The sequence below is a fragment of the Carettochelys insculpta genome, chromosome 4 (assembly GCF_033958435.1).
Source record: "Carettochelys insculpta isolate YL-2023 chromosome 4, ASM3395843v1, whole genome shotgun sequence".
NCBI classification, from domain to species: Eukaryota; Metazoa; Chordata; order Testudines; family Carettochelyidae; genus Carettochelys; species Carettochelys insculpta.
Genome location: NC_134140.1, coordinates 101156135 through 101178668, shown reverse-complemented (window position 1 = coordinate 101178668; position 22534 = coordinate 101156135). Strand labels below are relative to the sequence as shown.

Below are 22534 nucleotides of genomic sequence, written 5' to 3'. Positions count from 1 at the left end.
GGGAATAATAATGAGGTGCTGCCATGCATATTTGCTCATTAGGCTAATTCTCCCCTCTGCAACTTCAAAACTGGGAGTAAGGGAATTTTGGGAGTAAGGGCACTTTGAAGTTGCGCGGGTACTTCGAAGTGCCCGTGGCTACATGGCATGCTGATGCTTTGAAGTTTGAACTTCGAAGTTGTGGTGGGGCGAATTAGGCTAATGAGGTGCTGCACATGCATCACAGCACCTCATTATTATTTCCCGCTTGGGCTGATTACCATGCCCCGTTGGAAGAAGGGGGCTGGTGTAGACACAGCCAAAATGTTTTTAATAGTGTTTTGCTTTGTTCATTAATTTAAAATTTTGTTTCACAGTTTTGTGTTTAAAATGTGTAACTCTATTACAGAAGTTGCCAGGATGGAAGCTGAAGGTTTTGACAACTGAGCAGGGGAGAACTAGAACTCTTGGCACTGGCTAACAATGTGGAGTGGCAGTACTGGCTGTGTTATGCACGGTAACAAGATATTCAAATTATCATTGGTAAAATAGTTAAAAATTAAGGAACCAGTTTTGCACTTGGCTCCCTGTGGATTTGAAGGGTCAGGGCTTAAATTTGCATAATTTGGTGTCGATACTGCAAATACATATGACTACGTTTAGATTGCTTAAATTATTTTGAAATACCTTATTTCAAACTTGGTGCCATCCTAACTGCACCCCAGTTTGGAATAAGGGGCTACTCCGAAAGTTCCATTATTCTTCTCGCAATGAGGGCTAGCGGAACTGGAATACCATGCTCAAAATGACAGCACTATTTCAAGCACGGGGAAAAGTCATGGAATTGCTATTTTAGGATACCTCTATATCCCGAAATAGCACCTGCAGCCTAAACATAGCCTATGTGTTTAATTTTATCCCCAGTCACTAGTCATACTAGAGTTAAGAGAAGTGTGTGGATTTAGATATGGATGTAATTCTTTGCAGGATCAGGGCCTGAGATTTCTAATTTGTTCATCAATGTGGGGTGTTGAAGCATTTAATTTCTTTTAAGTATTTTTAGAATGACTGCAGACAGTGTTTCATACACTTGTAGAGGGTGCCTTTTAATGCCTTGAGAGTTAGATGCTTAAAAGGGTTCTTTTTAAGAGCATGACTTTTATTCCATTATTCTGTAGTAGATTCTGTAAAAGCATAGAGTATGTGTAGCCCTGGGTTCTGAAAGTGTGGAGGCGGGGGAAGAGGAAGGTATTCTTTTTTGTATTGGGTTTGTGTAGAAGTTCTAGAACTTTGAAATATTTTCCTCTGAGGTAAAGAACTGTATTGCCAGACCAGCCATTCAAAAACATTATGAGGCGGTCAACGCAGAATCATGAAATTTTAAAGGGGGCTGTGTGTTTTTATTTGCTGTTTTGTGTTTTAAGCCTTTAGGCTTTCTTTTGTTTGTTGTTTTAAGGTCTTTGCTGAAGTCCCAACAGCTGGATATTTAATTTTCCCTTTTTTAAATGAAAGCTGAGGCTTTCGGGTAATCATAATTCCAGAAGTTGAGACTTCAAGAAAAACAGATATTCTGACATACTGTGATAAATGAAATGCCAAGTATTATTAAGACACTTGGAAAATAATTACTGATGCCTTATAGAAGAGAATAAAATCCCTACCACTTCCCTCACAGTGCAGTTTTCTGTGAAGGAAGAACTTAGTGGAAAAATATTTGCCATGTAATCCTGGTAGGTTTTACACAGAGAACTTGAATCCTGCTTTTAAAAGCTCTTTGTTTGTGCTATATGAATAGAACTCTGAATGAACTAGAGATTCAGAACCAAAAGGCTTAATAAACATGAGTCAATGTCTAATTTGCCTTTTTGCAGTTACAGCCATGGCAATCGTTTATTAATTAATAATATTATAGTGTTTTATATATGTGTCAGGAGAGATTGCTGTGAATTTTTTTTTTCCTTATTCAGATCCTAAAACACAAATGAAATTGTGTTTAAGTGTAGGCTTAATAAGTAAAATTATATTTAGGAGATTCAGTTTTGCATATTGTTTACTCTTGTGTATCTGTGTTGCACATGCCTGTCAGTGGTGTGTAGAATACATACTTGTGTAGCTTCCCGCAGCATGGGTGTATGGTGAGACACAGCTTAGGACAGTGAGGAAAGATGCAGGTGATATGCACGCAAGTACATCCCTGTTTGGCTCTCTACTTGCCCAGGCTGTGGCTCCCTGCTATGCCGTCATTTTTAGCAGAATAGTGTGCTGTTACTGGAGCCTTTCTTTGTCTCAGGAACAAAACTCTGGCTACAGGGAAAGGCTGTGAGCAGGGGGAGACAGCAGGGACAAGCTGTCTTCTAACCCTTAACTCACCATAGGGAAAGAGTCCAGCCGCGCATAGGGTGCATCTACACTAGCCAGCTACTTCGAAGTAGCCAGCACAACGTTGAAATAGCACACGCACTGTGTGCTATTTTGACGTTGAAATCGATGTTAGGCAGTAAGACGTTGAAATCGCTATTCCTATCCGAAGATGGGAAAAGCACCCTACTTCGACGTTCGACGTCAAAGTAGGGCATGTGTAGACGATCCGCATCCCGTTACTTCGAAATAGCAGGGTTCTCCAAGGGGGCCGTCAGCTGAGGGGTTGAGAGACACTCTGTCCAGCCCCTGCGGGGCTCTATGGTCACCGCGTGCAGCAGCCCGTAGCCTAGGTCTTCTGGCTGCTGCTGCTGCAGCTGGGGGTCCATGCTGCATGCACAGGGTCTGCAACTGGTTGTCGGCTCTGTGGATCTCATGCTGTGCAGGGCAAGTGTGTCTGGGAGGAACCCTTTAAGGGAGCGGCTTGTGGCTTTGCTGGCCCCTTATTTCGACAGGGAGCGCTTGTGCGTGTGGACCCTCCACATTTCCTTCCAGGGCGGCTCCTTTTGATGTTCCCTGTCGCTACTTCAACGTGGAACGTCGACGGCACCAGCTTTGGAGGATGTGTAGACGATACACGTTGAAGTAGCCTATTTCGATGTACTTACTTGGAAATAGGCTAGTGTGGACATAGCCATAAAGTCTCTAGCTGAGTCCTTCTGTGCTGCTTCTGCATTTCCAGAGGCTTTCTTGGCCCCATGTATCTACAGACCACAGAGCGCTTTTCATTGCCTTGTGTGCCTGCAGGTGCAATGCACACTGCTGCCAGTGGTGCACAGTGTAGAAGCCTTAGATGGTGAACCTGACAAGCAGTGCCTGTTGGAATGCTCTTGTGTATTCCCTTTGCTCTTCCCTCATTGTTTCCTGACTATTCTAAGGCAAGGGTGTGTTAAAGGGGGTGCTTGTGTTCTAGCTGCCTTACTTCTTTCCCCCTGGCACCTCTGACATGGGTTATAATTAAAGCTGTGAAGAAGAGTGGGAGAGGGAGTATACAGAGACCACCTGAAGTAGAATCAGAGATCACTTGTCGACAGAGTTTTTGATGATGAGCTCTGTACATTTCCACTCCATACCCACTTATTCTCTTCCTAGGTGCCTAGCTGATGAGGCGATGGGAAGGAACTGAAGTGGGTGAAGTCCTTTGCTTCAGAACGCTGAGGAACGGAGGGGAGGAGAGGCATAGAAAGGGCATAGAAAGGTGCTCCGGTGGGTACTGATTATCATGATTATCATGTTCTGCCATCTGAGCTGCATGTTTCTGGTGTGCCCCAGGAGTGTAAATACACAGAGCCCAGCTCTAAGACCTCCAGTAACATCCATTTACCCTGGTCAGTATAACCTGGGATACACCATTTATGTATTTGAATGGGGCTGATTGGAACAGAGGACCAGTCTTTGCTTTTTTCACTAATGTGTCTGTGCTAGACACATAATAGAAGCTGATAAATCAGTTGTGACCACAGGAGATTTCTGGTAGCTGAGTTGCATGTTTCACTGGAGATATGATGATATTATGCAGCGTGTCTTTTCCACTCTCCCACCTGAATCATTGGTACCATCAGCTGTATCTTGGTGTAGTAGAAACTACTGGAGACTTTGGGTGAAAGGAAGAGCTTTGAATGGATAGAAAACTAAAATTGCTGCCTCTTTTTATTGTCTTTTGTTTTGTTTAAGAAATGTACTATTGTTTTGACACCCTATGGCAAAAGGAGCCATGTTGTGGAAATCAGGGCTGTCTCTATGTTGAATCCCCCAGACACAGGGGCTGGGGCAGCTCTTCTGCTGCAGGCTCCACCTTTGCCCTGACTCTGCTCCCGCCCCATCCTACTCCACCCTTTCCCCTAAGATTTGCCTTTTCCTTCTCCCACTGCACCCCTTCCCTCAACCTACCTCCCAATGTGAGGTGAGCTGGAGGATTACTGGGGGGCCCTGGCATGGGGTGGCATCATGGATTTCCTCCTGCCTCTAATTGCAGCGAGAAGTGGAGTCCCCTAGCTCATTTTCCCCCCACCATGGTGAAGCAGAACATAGCAGGCCAGGAGTTGGGCAGTGGAGCAGAGTGGACCACACTGGTCCTGCTGTTGTGGGGAATGTAGGAGTGGCCTGAGTCCTGCTGCTTCCCCAAGCTGCCTGGACACTGCAGCTAACATGGGGCACTGTCCTTTTCATAGGATGGTGGAGGCGGCCACTGCTGAGCTCACCAAAGTGTGGGGCCTCGGGTGGCCGCCCAGAACCATCCTTTGGACATGATGGCTTAGCCTAAAATACTCATGTAAAGAATTTTTGCATCTTAGGTAAATGAATAGGTACTATTGGGTAAATCCCTCTAAATATAATCTGGTATGTGGAGTGTTATAAAACTAGATTGCTATGTTGCATTTTTTTTCCTTAATTGCTGTAGGAGGTTGGAGTGTAAGTGACCTGTCAGTATTAAGTATTTAGTCAAAGCAAGGAGTCAAAGTAATTTCTATTATTTGTAAATTACTTAAAAACAGATCCTGTGTGTTCCTGTCTGAGAATAAGGGAGCAAACAATCTGGTAAACTTGATTTTTATGTAGATTTTGGGAATAATTTGATAACTGATATCCTACCTCACTGCTAGTGGTATGTCTACACTACAGGCACTGAAAATATGTAATTCTATAGTACTGTAGTGTAGATACCTGCTGCAGTGACAGAAGAGGTTCCATTGCTGTATTAATTCATTGCTTTGAGAGAGACAGTTAAGTTGAGGGATATATTCTTGTCAACTTAGCTGCATCCAGGCCTGGTCTACGCCCAGAAACTTAGGTCAACCTAAGTATTTTGTGCAGGGTATGAGACTTTTTCTTAATCCTGAGTTCTATAGGTAGGCCAACTTAAGTTTTAGGTGTATATCAGGCCTAGAACACCAGCAACGGCGGATTGAAGGGATGTTGTCAATTTCCTTCACTCCCTAATTAAAAATACTCTATTAGAATAAGAGCTGAGCTGCACTCTAGCTGTCAGATTATAATGCTGTTTTAGAAAGGGGAAAGAGTTAGAAAGAGAAAGATAAGCAAAATTAGGATGGGTGAACCTTGCTTTTTTTTCTTCTTTCTTTTCAAGCAAACAAGACCCATCTTGGTTCTGCATCTGAGAGCATTAAGCAATCATCTGTATTTTCATGTCTTTATGGTAGTCTTACAATTCAGTTGTTTCTAGGTTTGCTGCAGCTCTCTGTGGCTGTGCTAAGCAACAGTATTCCAATGACCAAGAATGCTGGAAAGCATCACTTGTGATCATAACGTCACTCTGTGCTACCAAGTGTTCTGTAGTCTGCTCTCTTCTTCCTTGGGTGGGTATTACTGCTGTGGCACTCTCGGTTGCCAGCAATGTGATATAAAAAAACTGATACTGAATATGTGTATTTGCGTGCTGCCAGCCAAGCTATGTGGTGGGTTTCCATTTTTTTTATGAGTTTCTCTAGATACAAATGCTCTCTAAATGTCATGTGAATTTATATTAATTTAGGCAGAGTGGTTAACATTGTAGTCAACATTAAGACCTCTTAAAGTGTGGTTTCCTTTTTTACAGTGACTAATGTATCTCTTCCCACAAAAATTACTAAAGCAGCTATTTTCAGGTGATATTAAGACAATTCTCATCTGTAAATTGCCAGTAAATAATCTGAATTTGGAAACTGGATAAGGATGAAGTACATCTCACCAAGGCTGAATTCTCCTAGTACTAGACAGTGAAAAAGAAAAATATCTGATCAATGACAACACACTTCAGCCAACTGAAACATTTGTAACCAAAATACCAAATATAGTATTTCTAGTTGATACCCATCATCCCCATCTGTTCTTCCTCTTTCTGGTAAAGTTGCTTCAAAATTTGGAAATTAGCATTGATGGGGAAAGTGAGAAAAATGACAAACTATAGAGTCTCTCCTAAATTTTAAACAAGCATTCATTCTTAAAGGCTGGTATTGTGTTTTATAGCACCATGTACACAAGCTTCCAGTTAAGTTCAGTAATACGTGCTGCATTGTAATTTCAAGATTAAAGAATGAAGTAGCTGTTTTAATCTTTCAAATACATCAGTTGGTGATGGACCAGGGTGTCTAATAGACCATGTGGAGGTTTTATGGATAAAACAATTGTGCTTTGTGAAATATGCCAGAGTACAAATTCTCATCAGCAAAACCATAAATGGCCTGAAAGGTGTGTGCAGTAAAGACTTTTCTTCCAAATTCTTCCATCATCGTCATATGTACAGCAGATTTTGTTACTTTTTTGACACACAAAATTGTAATTGCAGGAAGCTTTAATTCTGAGGACAAGGAAGTATTACATCTGCAGAGCTGAAATACTCCCTATCAGTCTGGGCACTGAAATGTAGAAATACAACTGGGTGTTCAGAGTAACCACATTGAAATTTTTTTACGCTTCAGCTGAAATGGTTCAGCAGTTTCTAAGAATGAGATGAGGGAAATATGCTCCCATGCACCTCCATGCTAATATTTTTAATAATTTTGTTGATAAGTGTTTCTGCCTCCATATTTTGGAATGGGGCTTGAGGGGGTGGGGTTGAAGGGGCCACCCTAACATTAAAAATATACATTTTGCAATTCCTGTAAAAATCCAGCCAAGTGCTTGTTATGGGTTTTTAGAAGCTGGCAGCTAAACTCTCTGAATATTCTCTGACTGGGAGTCGGCACATGCCATTTCCCTCAGCTCCCAGTGGCTGTGGTATGCTAAAATAGGAGCTGTGAGTGGCCATGCCTGCAGGTAAATCAAGCCTCTGGCAGCTTCTCCAGGGACTAACCCTGGCAAACTGCTTCATGTCCACCCTTTGTGACTGGTCCACAGAGAAGATAAATACCTGCTGATGCTAAAAGTTACTTTAGTTAGGCTGTGTCTAGGTTACCGAGCACGTTCTGTTGACAGTAAGGGCTTTTGTCAACAGCCATACCCAACTCCCCACGAGGAAGAATGCCTCTATTGACAGAGATCTGTCAACAAAACTTTAGTCTGGATGTTCTGGGGGGCCTTCTCCTGCCTCTGGCCCTTCTTAAAGCCAGGAAGCCCAGGAAAATCTATGGCAGGAATCCGAGAGTGTGCCAAGACCACAGCAACACACAGCTGCGTCCCATGACCTCACAGCCACGCCTGAGCAGCCAGTGTTCCCTGCGGCTGAGCAGTAAGTAGCCTGTGACCCTCCTGAGCCCTCAAGGGAACAGCCTTTGGGGGGTCCCAGAAGCCACCCCAGCGCAGCAAAAGACAGGCTCCCTCCTGGACCAGGGCCAGGATCCAGGTCCTTTTGGACCTCTGGGGGTGGAGGAGACCCTCCAAGACCCCAAAGCAAAGTTCCACAATGCCCCCATCTATGCTTGGATGGCCACTGCCCTGGCGGAAGGGGGCAACCCCTTCTAGTTAACTTCTTAAACAGGTTTCCCTATGTAACATATACAATATTCCTTTTCTCTTACAAGTATTGTGAGAGTAGATAAATCAAAAACTGTGAAGTTCTTTGAGGTCCTTGGATGATGGTGCTCTAAGTTCAAAGTACAATTGTGGTCCAAATCCGGCTCAGTTTATTCATTCCTCTAGTCCCAATGACCTTAATGAGTCTGTTCATTTGAGTAATATGAGGAGCATTTGGGCTTTTGTTTTGGCTTGTGTGCTGCATTTATCATGGTAATACTTGACAGATTAAGAATATATTTTTTTATTTATTTACATTCACTTATATAGCCTCCAGACTGCCTTTCTTCATCACATTCCTCCTTTGCATATGCTAGAGCAGTGAGCAAAGATGAGCTCTTCATCTCAAAAGCAGCCCCACATTAGTAACTTTGGCTAGTCATTCTGTCATCTTAAAATAAAAAAAATCGTCCTTCAGAAGTGAGGTTTAAACACTATTTTAAAATAATTTATTGATATGAAAACACATTAAACGTACTCCAGAAAATTCTGTCTTGAATATCCCATTTACAGTAGTGACAGGTCAGTGTAATTTAGGAGGCTGATACAAATATCTCTTCCACTTCAATCTCTGTTTCTTATAGTAATATTGTTTCATTTTGATTAAAACATTTATCCTCAGCTGTGAGTGCCTGAAAAATTAATCTAAGATAACTTTCATACAAAAATATGTACCTCCCACAACAGATCAAGCAAAGCGAAATAAGTGTTTCATATAATAACTTAAAATAGCCATGTAACAGATGGCTCAATCCCTCAGCAATTCACATAAACCAGGGGTCTGCAGCCTGCAGCTCTGGAGCTGCACATGGCTTTTAAGGACTTCTTTGTGGCTCCCAATGCTATAACTGCAAAGTGTAAAACCAACCAACCAAACAAACAAAAAAAACCCTCCTCCTGGTTATTTTTGATAAATGGTAAACATCTAAGATCCCAACAATGAACAACTCATATCTAAATAGGAAATGATGTGTGATCTCAAAACGTTTGACTCTCCCTTTAATATGCGCAGTACATTTTGAGATATGATATTTTATCTGTGTTTTGATCACGTTGCTAATAAAGTCTTGATTTTGAAAAGGAAAAGAGAGCTTGCGGCACTCCTGCTGTGAAAGGCAACATACATTTTAAGAAAGAAACTGAAATTAAACATGAAGTAAAACTGGCATAATTGAAGTTGGGTTGGAATGGCTTCAAAAAAAGAGGAAAATCTAACATGAAAATAGAGAATTTCGAAATGAGTGGACCCAATCTATCACGTTTACATTGAGTTTGGTTGGGCTCCCTTTATGTCTCATTTGCAATGAGAAATTTAGGAACAACAAAAAATGCAAATTCAAGAGGCATTTTCTCAAAAAAAGCACATTACTTTTGCCAAATAGTATCTAGCATGGTCAGCACCGAACAGCAGGCATGTCCTTTTACTGAGTCGGGGGCTACTCATGTGATGTGGTCGAGCACAGGAAAGACCCCGACTGCATGGCACCTGTGGGAGAGGGAGGAAGCGTGCACAAATATAGTTTCTCAGCCCCTTATGCAAGCACGACCCCCACAACAGCCTTGCTGCCACGTGGTGCGGCAGAACAGTGGCTGGCACCAGGCAGCGCAGAAAAAAATACCAAGTGGAGAGGCAGAACCATGAACTGTGTACAGGGGCTATTTGTAATGGGCAGATGTGCTCAGAGCACGAATAGCCATGAAAGAAAGAAAGAGACATTTCTCATGCTCTCATACAAGCATATCCCCACAGCCACAGGCTTCCTGGTCCCAATTTGAAATTCACAGTCTTCCTGTTACCTAATTCCTGCACACCTGGAGAGCAGCAGCCGGAGCTGGAGCACTGAGGGTATTGTGGGTTACATATGGGACACCTCTGGAGGCCAATAAATTTGATTTTTAACATGTGGCATTTCTATACTGGCCTTTAATCAAACTTTTAAATTCAAACTTAACGCCACACCCAGCAGGTACCAACTATATTATATCGATGTTAGTGCTCCCTAAATCGAGTTAATGGTATTTACAGTGAGGACAGTCACATGGTAATATGGAGCTAACTGCCTTAAATTCAAATTTATCTCACAGTATAGACGTAGCATTAGATTGCTGGACTGAAGAACCTGAAATGAAAAGAACCTACTGTGGGTGGGATTTTACTCATGATTTAATGTTTATGAACCCAGTTTGTGGCATTTTCCCAAATTAATGCCAAATTACTTCCCTCCTTTTTATTAAAAGTTTCTTTTCTCTGTTCAGACTCTGTGCTTGTGAATGGGGAAGTATAGCTTTTCAGCGTTGCCCTAGGGTGCTGTGTGAATTTCCTGAGTTACTAGGTCGAGCGTTGAACATGTAACCTCAGGGGCACTGAGACCACATATTAAAGGAGTGAGGTCACATCCCAAGCTTCTGAGACCTTCTACCAGTTCCACTTGTAACGCCAACAGATGTTGTTGGCATCAGGCAGTGTCTCTGTGACCTTAGGGGCTAAAGCCCTGTGCTCTACCACATGAGCTAAAGGCCAGCTGGCTCTCAGCCAAGCCTGTAGAGCAGAAACTTCACTCTCTCTCTAGTACATGGTCGCAGTGCCTCTGAGGTTACAAATGGATGAAAAGGAAGCCCTAGATTTTGAATCCAGCCTTGGCTGCTGCTGAATCTGCCTGGCAGAAGGGTTACACAAATCTTTTATAACTGTCCCCAGATGCACATACTTAAGTATTACATGCATCAAGTGGAGACAACTAACATGCTGGTGGTGGAAATCTGGTGCACAAGACAGTTGGTTGCAGCACAGAGATTTGTTTTTCCAAAATAAAGTTTTGTAGTATGCAAAAGGTGAAAGAAAACTTTGAGATGGTATTGCCTGTGGGGAGAGTGTAAAGTAACAGGCAATTTTTTTGTTGTTGTTGTTGCTTTGTTATAGTCTTGACTTTCCACTTCACTGATTGCTGATCTTTTCACCCTTTCTGTCTGGAACTAAAAAGTAGTATCTTCTCCAGCGTCAGCACTGAAAGTAGGGGTGTGTGTGTGTGTGTGTGTGTGTGTGTGTGTGTGTGTGTGTGTGTGTGTGTGTGTGTGTGTGTGTTAAACAGAAGAGATTGTAAAGAAATTGCTTAGCTAGTTCTCTTTGGGTGATTCAGCCCAGGCATTTCCAAAAGTCCCAGCAGGGGGTCTTGACTGGGTAGTATGTGATAGTATAAATAATGTAGGAGGCCAAAAACCAACCAACCGACCAAACAAACCCCACCCAACCGTTGGGTGAAGGAAGTATTGGTTCCTAAATTAGGCTATGTAAAATATCAACTGTTGAAGACTTTATGCAGTCTCATGAAAGGTATTACTGCATCAATAGTATTAGGTTTCAGATTCGTTAATTTTTGTTGGAGAGTATTAAAATCTCAAAGTAAGACTCCTTCTTAACAGTCTTCTCAGAAGAAATAAAGTTGCATAACTGGTCGCAGGAACTAAAAGAGCTGTTAGAAAGACACACCTAACATATCTTGTAAATAAAAGCGGGTTTGTGACAGATACCATGCGAGAGAAAGGAAGAAAGGCAGCTGAAACTACGGCTCAAGAGAAATATTGCTGTATGACTACAAATACCAGCTAGTATTATTCTTCCCTGTTGATGACATCTAATTAACATAGCCCAGTTTAGAGGTGATTTATATATAAAAAGCTTTTGAACACATGCATAGTTCAGCATGCCCATAAAGGTTTTGTCTTTGGGAGAAAGACCGTTTGGGAAGACAGACTTGGGTGAGATGAATATAGTAGTTGCTTAAAAACATGATTTACACAGAAATATTTGGCTAATCACCAATTTGTTTATTAAACTAAAGTCTGTGAGTTTTTGAAATAAAAAAAATTAAACAAATAGTGCAGATCAGTTTTTAGAAGTCTGTACATGATCTAGTGGCTGCATCAGTAGAAAGTGGAATTCGTATGCAGTAAACCCTTGAAATTTGCAAATTCGAGTTGCGCTTAATTTACATTAATGTGAGTAGAGCACAACTCAAAGCCACTCTGCAGCTGTCTACCTGCCAGGCTCTTCCAGCTGAGGGAAGCCAGGGAGAAGCAGTGCCTGGCTCCTAGAGTGGCATTGGTGGACTGGTCAGTTTCCTGACTCCTGCAAGCCCAGAGGAGTCAGGAACACAACCCTGCACAACTCGGGGGTCTACTGTACTCTGTTCCCAGCTCTGTCAACTTCCTTTATGTATTAAAGAAGGTCAGTTCTTCTTCCATTTTTCTCAGATGCTGGAAGTTTAAGTTTACTGTATGTAGTGGATTTTGAGAACTTCTGGTGAAAGCCACGGTATAATTGCAAAATATTATTACTACTTGTTAAAGAAAATATCAGCCACAAGTTACATCACTTGCCTTTCAAAGTGCTCTATGGCCATTACCTAATGAGCAATATATAGAGAATGCTGGGTGTGTATCTGTGAGGATGGTAGGCGGGTAAATTATTCCCACTTATAGAATGGGAAAACTAAAACACAAACATGTTCTCCAAGACTGAAATCCTGGTCTGTAGTAGCTATTTGGATTTAGCTCTGTCTTTGTCCCGTTCATGATTTCTATTGCAAATGACTATTTAGCTGTAGTTCATGGGCAGTAAATTCCTTCAGTCCCCTCCCTTAACATAAACTGTGCTCTCTGAATTAACACAGGATGTTTTAAAGTTTGCATTATGCATTGCTCTGGGATTCTTAGTTGGCAGAAGTAGTTGTTCTCTTTGCCGTTGTCATTTTCTGATTGGATTACAGCAAAGTACTTTATGTGGCGCTACCCTAGAAGATTACTCCAAATTTTAAGATACCTCTTAACTTGTGCTTTATGTGAAGAGCATATAATATCTGTGCTCTATAGACTTAACTGGCTAAAAGTTCTAAGTGCTTCTATAGGCATTAAGATTCAGTGTGGTTATAGAGAACCACCTCTATTCTTGTGTTTCATCCTGACAATTGGAATCAGATTGGATAGGTTATGGTGGAAAGCCATTTTATTAGATCAGTTGAAACCTATATTGTGGAACATGCTTTACTCCATAAGTCTGAAAATTCAGTCTGAACTTCAGAGTACATTGCAAGATCATCTTTTGCTTAAAGGTCATGGTTTGAATGGTTTTGAGATAGTGAAGTATATTTTAGTGAATGGAGGCAAACGCATATCTAATTAAAATGAAATACTGCATTTGTGGAGATAGTTGAACCAATGCAGTCAAAATGTTGTATAGGGCTTTTCTCCAAAAATAATTATTGGAGAGGGCCAAAGCAGAGAAAAGCAGAATGCTCAATTATTGGGGTTTCTTTCACCATAATGAGCAGAGGGATTCAGTCTCCAAAAACTGTAGAACTCTCAAAATCCACACAGGTCTTGGACTTTTTGGATACCAAAAGCATGGTACAGCCAATGCAGCCTACTTCCTCACTGTTCCATTGAGGTACAATCCTGTTAGGAGCACTCCTTTAGGGCAGTGTGGTTGTGTAAGGCTTACAATTTGAATTAATTGACTAAATGTCACAATTTCTCTAAGTTTAATGAATTTCTGCCAAATATTTAATTTGAAAAACTAGGTAAATAAAAATAAGTTCTAGTCCTTCTTGATACAGGAGCTGTGATGAGGTGTATAAGCACCACATTAAAGAATATGTTCCAGCTGAAGGTTCACTTTAAAGGAGACAGACAGCTCAGAAGGGGGCTGACAAGGCAGGGAGAAGGACCCACCCTGAAAGCTTTTGAGGAAGGATGCTGCTCGAGCCTTCTCCTGGAGGAGAGGAACCTACATACTGAGCTGAGAGACTGAAATTCAAACGGGGGGCCATTGTCAATCACTGCGCTCCTGTCTTCCTAAGCTCCCTACAATACTAGTGAGACCGACAGAGTGGATAACCAGCTGGAGAGTTGACTCCCTCTCTGAAACAGAAAAACAGACACCAGAGGGAAAGGTGGTCTGGGGTAGAAGAAAAAGGCTAGAGACTTGGCAGCTAAAGGCCTGTCCCCCTAGCCAATACGCTGTGCTTCTAATGAGCATTCGTTATTATAAATGCACAGTGTAAAAAACATGCAAGAAGGCAGTTTCAGTGGGAAGTGAAAATGCAGAGGAGCGTAGGTTTGTTTTGCATGCACTTTCTTTTTGCTTTTGTAAATTTAACTTCTGGTGGTTCTTTATTTTATTTTTTTGCAGTATAAAGGGTTTTAGTGAAAATCATATTTAAATTATTAAAAATTTGTCTGTGAAAACTGAATTCTTCATGATCATACTTTCACTAATTATGCATTATGTTCTTTATTCAGCTTAGTCCATATTCTTTTTCAAATTCTTATGCACTTAGTTGCTGGCTGCAGTACATGGGATTGCAAGGGCTGATGGTTGTTTAAGCTTGAACAGCTTTTCTTGATTTCAGTAAAAAAGCTAAACTTTCCTACATCATTACTGCACAATGCTTTTCTTCAATTTGTATTCTCATAAAATAAATATTTTAACTGACCAAACACACTTCATTTTTACATAAAAATGAAAAGTGTGAGACATTGTAAACTCATTGTAAATACTTCTCCAAAGGTCTGCCCAGTGAAGTATTACTTTGTTTCTGTTTAGGTACTGATAAGTAATGCCAGAAAACTAGAGTAAATTTAAAAGCATTATAGGTGTGTTTTTAAGCCTGGATAAAAATGAGATAACTTTACAGGAATTTGGCTGACTTTTCCCTTTATGGATGATTCTTAACAAGCGATTGAAATGAATTAGAGATTGAACTTGCTTCCATTGACTACAATATAAACAGAAAAAGCCTTGCACTTATAGTTTTGAATTGCATTAGCTTAACTAAAACATGGTTCTAATAGGCGTTCTTTTATAAACTTGTTAGCAGGTCGATGCTTTCTGAGTCCTGCTACTGCATGGTGTGGAGCCCAAATCATGGCTTGAATTGCCATTTCCATTTTTGGAGCAGGTGGAGTATGCTTCCAAAGTATACTCATTGTAGCAAGACAAAGCTTTCTTATTTTTCAGCAGTGGCTGCTCACCAGGCACCAGATTGGTTGAAAGGATAGCCAGGCATCATGATAAAGGGAAAATATTTTGATGCTAAAATTTTTGAAGTAATCTTGCGTGATTATCTTTCCAATCCTCAGAATACAGGGAAGTCTAATATTTAATTTTACAAATCTTGTACGGGGTTGGTCTGCCTAACATACGATAAAATATGAGCTCTTCTGGTTTATGTGAGAGCTAAACCTATTTGACTTCTTAACAAATAGTTTATTTTGGGAACTTTTTGAAAGTAGTGGTGTGTTATATTATTCATTTTGGAACCTTTTTCTTTCAGCTCTCTAGATGCTGTTAAAACAATAATCTAGCAATGGAACAAAGAAAAAATGACAGTTTTGTCCCAAGTATCACTCAGTTGGAACACTTTTTGACAGAACATGACTCCAATGTTGTTTGGCTGTTGGTTGGTAAGTTGAATATATTTTCATTTTTGTTAAATATTTTTGTAAATCCATTAAGTGTACTTTCCTGGTTATAAAGTATTTGTTCTCCGGAAAGGATCACCAAACACTTGCAAATAGAGCACTGCAAACACTTCATTCACTATGTAGCTGTTTAATAGCACCCAACAACAGTATTACCCAGTTTAGAAACCCTGCCCTTGCAAACAAACCCTGCCCTTCCAAAAAAAAAAATCTCTGTGAGAACTTTACTGTCAAGAAGTGGTGGCCTAATTCTCCCTTTTGAAGGTGAGGAAGTGCCTAAATCTGGATCAGATTGAAGTGTCTATCTCTGATTGGGATTCACAGCTATGAACATCCTCCTGAGTCCTTTCTAGAAAAAAAAATGGAGGGGCAGTAGATATTGACACTTATCTTTTGTTTTTTTTTTTGCCCAATGCTTGTAGCACTTAACCAAGATTTGGGTTCAAATCCTTCTTCTGCCAGGTTCAAAGCCGGGATTTCAACCCATGTCTTCTGTCAGGAAAGAGCCCTAATCACTGGGCTATGTATAAATTAATGGCATTTGTTGGAATAGGAACTCAGATGTAGGTTTCCTTGCATCTTAGATGATTGCCCTAAACACTGGGCTGTGGAGTCACTTTTCCTTTTTCTTTGACTAAATTAATATTTAATTATTTATACAAAATGGAATGGCTTCTGCAGCAGAGATCAAGAGAGACTCATCCAAGAAAATCCCATAACCTACAAGTCAGGAAACTATCCTGAAAAGGAGGAGATACGGGTTTAAATTCCTACACCAGATAAGAAAGGGACAGCAGTTTGAGCATAGCTCTCCCATGCATGTGGTGAGTGTGCTAATCACTGGGCTAAAAGTTCTCAAAAGGTGGCAAGAAAGGGCTTAGGTAATGAACTCCAGAAGAGGGTTCATGGCTTGAGTCTCAGGTTTAGCGTTTCCTTTTGATTTAGGGTTTGCTAATTTTTGTAGATCCCATTGTTAGAGGCCCAGCTCGCACCATGCATTACATAGATGCTTAACTCAAGGCTGTGGATTCCATTAGATGGCAGAATGCCTAAAGATAGGCACTGCGGCACTGATCCTTCTATTTTGAGTGAAATTAACCTTTATTTGGGATTGTCATCAGATGTGAAAAATCCTGTTCTATGATTGTTGCTTAATGATACTTTATCAGGGGTGAGCAACTTTTTAGGTTGGACCTCACTTTTCATCTCTGCAACTAGCAACCCCCGGCCACAGCCTGTCTAACGTAATCCAAACCGATGGAAAATTTGGTTATGTTCATATGAAAAAAGTATCCTTTTGGCGTGTATAAGAAAATAAGTATGTAGAATATAAAACCTTTATTAATTTGTATATAAATGTGAATAGACGCTCATAAAAACAGTAACATATTTCAACAATTTTAACGAGATGGATGAGCCTGAGATCCAGCAGTGAGTCATGCTGCGCCTCTCTTTAAAAAAAATTCATGCTCTGGCTTTGCGTGCTCCTGGTCTATATATTACTGATACCTGGAATTAGTATTCCCTCTAATTTTTTCTACCCATGTGCAGAATAAATACAAAAATTATGCACCAAGGCATGTGCAGATATGTAACACTAATAAAACTGCATGTTGTCGGCTGTCAGCTCTCTGATAATCAGCTGGGTGGCACCCGAATCTCTCATGAGTGGCTGCTCAAGCACTCAGCTTACAGGAACTTGCCTGGAACTCTGACCACAGCCTGCCTTCTTCTCTTCCCCTCTCTCTGTAGAACCTATTATAACAGGTAGTAAAGCAGGGCAAAAATGGACACATTGTTTGAATTAATGGTATGAACAGGAAGGTGGGTTCCTGGATTCTGTATTAGTACCCTTTTCTGCTACTAACCCACTGATACTGGGTAACTCACTTAGGTCTTGTCTATGCTACTTCACAGTTTGGATTACAGGGGCGCAAAGAACGCCGTATACCCAAATGCTATGCTGTGACTTTCTCATTGGGATGCTTCAGGTCCAAATGCAAATGTTCTCAGTCTGCTGTGAACTAACATTTTTTTCAGTTTCTATCATCTGGACACAGTGGACGCAGGTGCAGTGATGCACTTGAGCGAGCATTGTTATTTACTAAACTGTCAGGCACTGTAAATATAGCCTTAGACTCTTCTTGTGCTGCTTTTTCCCCTTCTTGAAATAGGATGATACTGTTCTATTTACATGTGTTTTTGGAAGCTTCATTTTTAAGTGTTTTAAGTTTTCTGGCTATACAGTGTGGAATGTTATAAAATTTACCTTATACGCATAACTGCACGTTAAATGTAAAGCTATTTACTATGCTGTAGTTCATTCTAATGTATGAAAGGAATGTGAATTTCTTTTGTTGGCCCAGATCTAGCAGAGGTTTAGGTATGTGTTAATGCACTGTGAGTAGTCCTGTTGGTTTACATAAATCTTTGCAGGGGTCTGGGCCATTGTTTATAAACCTGAATATATTAAATTTCACAACTGGATAAAAAGGAAACCTAGCCAATATAAATGCTAATTGCATTTATAAATAAATGTATCTAAAAATGTATTCTATCTAAAGAGTTTGAAAGATGTTTATCAATGCTTTTTAAGTAACTTGTTAACTTTACATGCCCAAATCTTATGTTTTGTATGTGTTTCTCAATGTATGGTTGCAGCGAATGAAACTTGAAATCTTCTTTTGAAGTCAGACAGTTAACTTACTACCTGTACAATAAATCAATTAGGGCTGAGTAAAGTGCCAGTTAAAACTAGTTCCTCCCTTGCCTGCCTGGGATTTTTCCCTTTAGGTAGAACATTCTGGAAACTTTGTGAACCATTTTGGTTAGAAGTAGGTTACTTGATTTTAATCAACTAATGCAAAAATTGCTTCTGGGACTAGAAGACCTAAATTGATTTTGATTGGCATATATCTAATTGGACTGAAATACCCATTATTTTTTCCATCAAATTCCAATTTCATACTGCTGATAAAAATGAGAGCTATCATCCAGCCTCACTCATTTTTGTACTAGCACAAAGTACTACTATGTAGAAAAGTTGCTGGGCTAAGATGTAAAAGCTAGAAATCCTAGAGACAATGTGTTGAATTGGGGTGGTTCTAGCTTGGCTAAGACTCATTTTCCCATTTTAGCTTCTACTTAGTTGTGGATATGACTGCATGCAGAGGAAACCATAAAATCTTTGTTGTGTTTGGCTTGTGGGAAATAGCAGCAAATTAGATGGCAGTACTTTTCTGTTGGCCAAATATTGTGTGATAATGGGAGTGGACAATTTGTACCTTTCCCTTCCCTGGTGTTAAAGTCCCACATTAATTGTGAATGGTTTTATATGGGTTGAGAGGAGACGGGTACTGTAATTGGGCTTTTTTATTTTGGTATACAGAGCTTTTCTCTGGCTCGCCCAAGTGTCACTTCAATGTGAATTTAAGCAAGTATGTTAATCTTTTCAACAGCTACAATCTTGTCGTGTGGATGGATTATCTACCTAACTTATTATAATTCCCGGAATATTGGACTTATTTTAACATTGGTTCTGAACAGATTATACAAACATGGCTACATCCATATTGGTAAGTTGTTACTGTGAACTGACTAATTGTGAATCTAATAATTATCTTTGATAATATTTTGTACTTCATCCTAGTGCGACTTACTAAAAACTCAATTATACATCTTAAGTGTTTCCGTTTACAAAAGTAATTTTCAAAATAACCAAAACAAAAAGCAAATTTCAGCAGATTTCAACAAAATGCAAATATTTGACGTATAAATGCAAGATGATTCTTAATGGTGCTAGAAACCAAATTTCAGTAAATTCCTGTTTTGAACTTAATGATTTTATGGTCAATTCAAGTTGATTACAAATGTTATAAACTCGAAGGTACAGTATTTTTATTTGTTAAAGAAATCACATGTTAACTTTCACTGTTATCTTGCCCCTCTGTTTTCAAAGCCACACATCATAATGCCCATTTTTTCCAGCAGAGGAAAACTGGCTTGGGCTCCCCATCATTGCTTCCCATGATTCAATCAGATAAATTGTTTCTAACTCACGCGAGGAAAGTGCTGTCTTTGTAGTGCAGTTAGCTACTGCACATCCACAATGAAGGAGTGGACCGGAATCTTAGGATCTGACTTTGTGTATGGGGGGGGGCACTAATTTTACTAATAAAATTTCAGTCTAGCTAATCATATATTAATTGTTATTTAGGACAGTAATATTTTGAATTCATATTGGTAAGGAGCTTTATCAAAGCCCATTAATTGTCCTTTTTTTTTTTTTTTTTTTTTTTTTGTTAATTTAAACACACTTTTTTTGTGGGATAAACCAGGTCAGTACAAGTCACCTGGGTGCTCACCCACATTACAAGTATGTATGCTGCTTAATCACTGAAGGCTGTATCCTGCAATCTGATTCTGATTTGTTCTTGAGATTTTCACTCTGCACTCCAGTCTCCCAGGCCTCCCCCTCTGGTACTCAAAATAACTTAGCTTTTAATCTTGGACTTGTTCTACAGCTACTGATCATATATAGAATGAAAATAGAAGATAAAAATTTGTAGTAGTCTACTGTTGCTTTAATGTGTCTGAGTTCCAAAACTTCCAAATCCTATCCAGATTCCACACTATGAACTGTAATGACTTCAGCACATGTTGGATGAAGTATTTGATTATATATGCTGTATTTAAAAGAGTAGCTATATTCAGCAACATTTGTATTAAGTAAAAACAACTGGAGGTAGCTACCCAAAACACATATTGTTCTTTATTAACTTTTAGAATAAAAAGCATCATGGATATTGGATCCCATGTTCTGGACTTGCTCAAATAGATTTTTGAAGCCATTTTAACTAAAATAAAGCTTTTTATGTCTACTTTGCATAACTCCTTGTATCTAAGCAAAGTTAAAAAGAATTGGGGAGAATATATGGCCCTTTACCATCCAGCCTTGTTGAAAAGGAAATTAAGCTGTGCTGATGTGTCTGACTTATTGAAGCCTCTTCTCTCCCCTTGATGTTCAAATCCGCACATGTGACTGGTAGACTGGAAGGCCTAGGCATGAAGGCTGGTAGGTTTACTATCACCATAAAAGTTTGCTTATTTTATGGTGAATTTTAAATAACTGGAATATGAGGCAAAGTTAACTTAATTATAAAATCTATAGTAACCAGTGATAACGATACATATCCTATATGTTTATCCCATCTCTTTCCTCAAACTTAGGCTATAGTTATACTATGGTTGCAATTTTTGGATACAAATGTATCTCAAAATAGCAACTCCGCAGCTAAACACCAGGCTCAAAAATAGCAGTGCTATTTCAAGTGTAGTATTTCGGTTCCGGAACCCCTCGGCATACAAGGGTTGGTAGCAACTTTGAATTAGCTGCTTATTTAGAACTTTGCTGCTGTGTGGACCGCACCAAGTTCGAAATAAATTATGCAATTTGGGCAATGCAAAATGGGTAAGTTGTTTTTGAGTTACAACTACGGTCTAGCTCTAGCCTTAGTGAAAAAGGCCTACATTTTAAAAAATGACTAGTGATTTTTAGTTGCCCAACTTGAGACATCCTACAGATGTTTGATATTTCAAAAAGTTTTATGTTCTCTGCTTTCTCAGAAAGTTATTTTTAAGGGCAAAAATCTAGGCACCCATAATCACCAGTAAACATATTTCAAGAATCAGTTGTTCCCATTCATAAAAAGAAATTAAACCATTAAACCCACAGGCAAAAGCCTTACAAGAAATCTTTCTTTTAAAATAGGTTCCTTTTCATTCTCTGTCCTGTCTGGAAAAGTCATGGTTCGTGAAATCTATTACATTACAGAAGACATGTCTATCAGGTACTCGTTTGTAAAAGAATTACTGTTTAAATAGTTACAGTTCTTTAAAATAAATTTTTCTTTCCTGTTGGTGCGGCTGCGTTAAGAAATAGCAAATCTTTAACACGAAACTCTTTCTAGTTGGTAGCTGTGGGGCTGGAATTGTTTCCCCTTGCAGATGTATGATCCTATTGACCCCATCACTAATGCTGTTTGATTGTATTCAGAATATAAGGGAAACTTCTATTCCTTAATGTCTTTTACTTTATTGCACTCTTTACTTAAGATTTTTACTTTTTACAGTTTTATAAAAATATTTGAAATATCCTTTTCAGCCAGGGGTCTTATACTATTGGTTACGCTGGTGAGTAAGTAATACATAAAGATTGGGCATTAGTTAATAGGATCTATTATTGTAATGCTGTTCATATGCTTTTAAGAAGAGAATCTTACTACAATGTTTACCTCAGTTTTTCAAGCCACTGTACATAAAAGATCTATAATCCAAATTCTTAAATTTCTGCTGATGTCATTTATCCAATTTAGAATCCAAGATGGATTTATTATATTTCGCTGGTGGAAGATGTACAATCCAAAGCAGAAACAACATGGTAAGTTTTATTCACAGTGTTTCAAAATTTGAATTTTAGAGCATTAGAAATATGATCTCTTAGCATTAATTGTTTTCACTGGTTTTTATTTTTCTGGGACGGGGGCAGGGCGGAGAGGGGAATGGATCCTGGTCATGTGCCGGTCCCAGATGCAGGAGTACCTATCTTAGATGCAGAGATCAAGTCACCTCTCAAGCTTCCCTTGGATAAGCTGCATACCTTAGAGTCTATATTGAGCCCATGGTTTCTGCTGACTTACTAAGTTTCATCACAGGTTTGGACTTGAGAAGACACATAGACAAAGGGGTAGGAGCATATGGCAGTAGGGGCAGGAAAGGGAATGGAAACAGACTTAAAGCTTGTCCAAGGAATGAAATATTCAGTGAAGGGTTTCCATCTCCCTGGCTTTCAGCACTATGCATGAGCTTTGCAGGGTGTCCTGTTCTGGGTCACCGCTTGTTTGCCATGGATAGGAAAGCATGGTTGTTTTTTTGTTTTTTTTTAAATCAAGAATCGATTTCCAGACAAACACTAATAAAACAGAGATAAGGCTGCAATTTTGTTTTGTTATCTCAGTACCAGACTCTCTCTCTGTGGGTTGGGGTGAGGAAATGAGCTTTGCAGTAATATTCTAGTATTAAACACAAAAACTAGAAACCAAACACTTGAAGGGATGGAAAAATCAGGCACTTAAGCCACCTTGATTCTGCCTCTGTTGGTGGGAGTGCAACTTAGAACGTAGAGAGGCCTGAATTTATGGATAAAGAG

At 39.7% G+C, this 22534-nt stretch overlaps 1 protein-coding gene across 12 annotated transcripts in view; it reads left to right on the top strand.

Moving 5' to 3' along the window:
• BLTP1 (bridge-like lipid transfer protein family member 1) overlaps positions 1-22534 on the top strand; it is a 206547-nt gene that overhangs the window by 1895 nt on the left and 182118 nt on the right. For 10 of the 12 annotated variants that reach the window (XM_074993360.1, XM_074993362.1, XM_074993364.1 and 7 more), the window contains exons 2-6: positions 389-496; positions 15180-15309; positions 18786-18902; positions 21098-21176; positions 21702-21766. In XM_074993360.1, coding sequence (XP_074849461.1) covers positions 15213-15309; positions 18786-18902; positions 21098-21176; positions 21702-21766 — 358 coding nt within the window. In that variant the 5' untranslated portion in view covers positions 389-496; positions 15180-15212. Of the gene's footprint in view, positions 1-388; positions 497-3489; positions 3604-15179; positions 15310-18785; positions 18903-21097; positions 21177-21701; positions 21767-22534 lie in introns of all 12 variants that reach the window. The other 2 variants (XM_074993358.1, XM_074993369.1) reach the window with 1 other exon arrangement.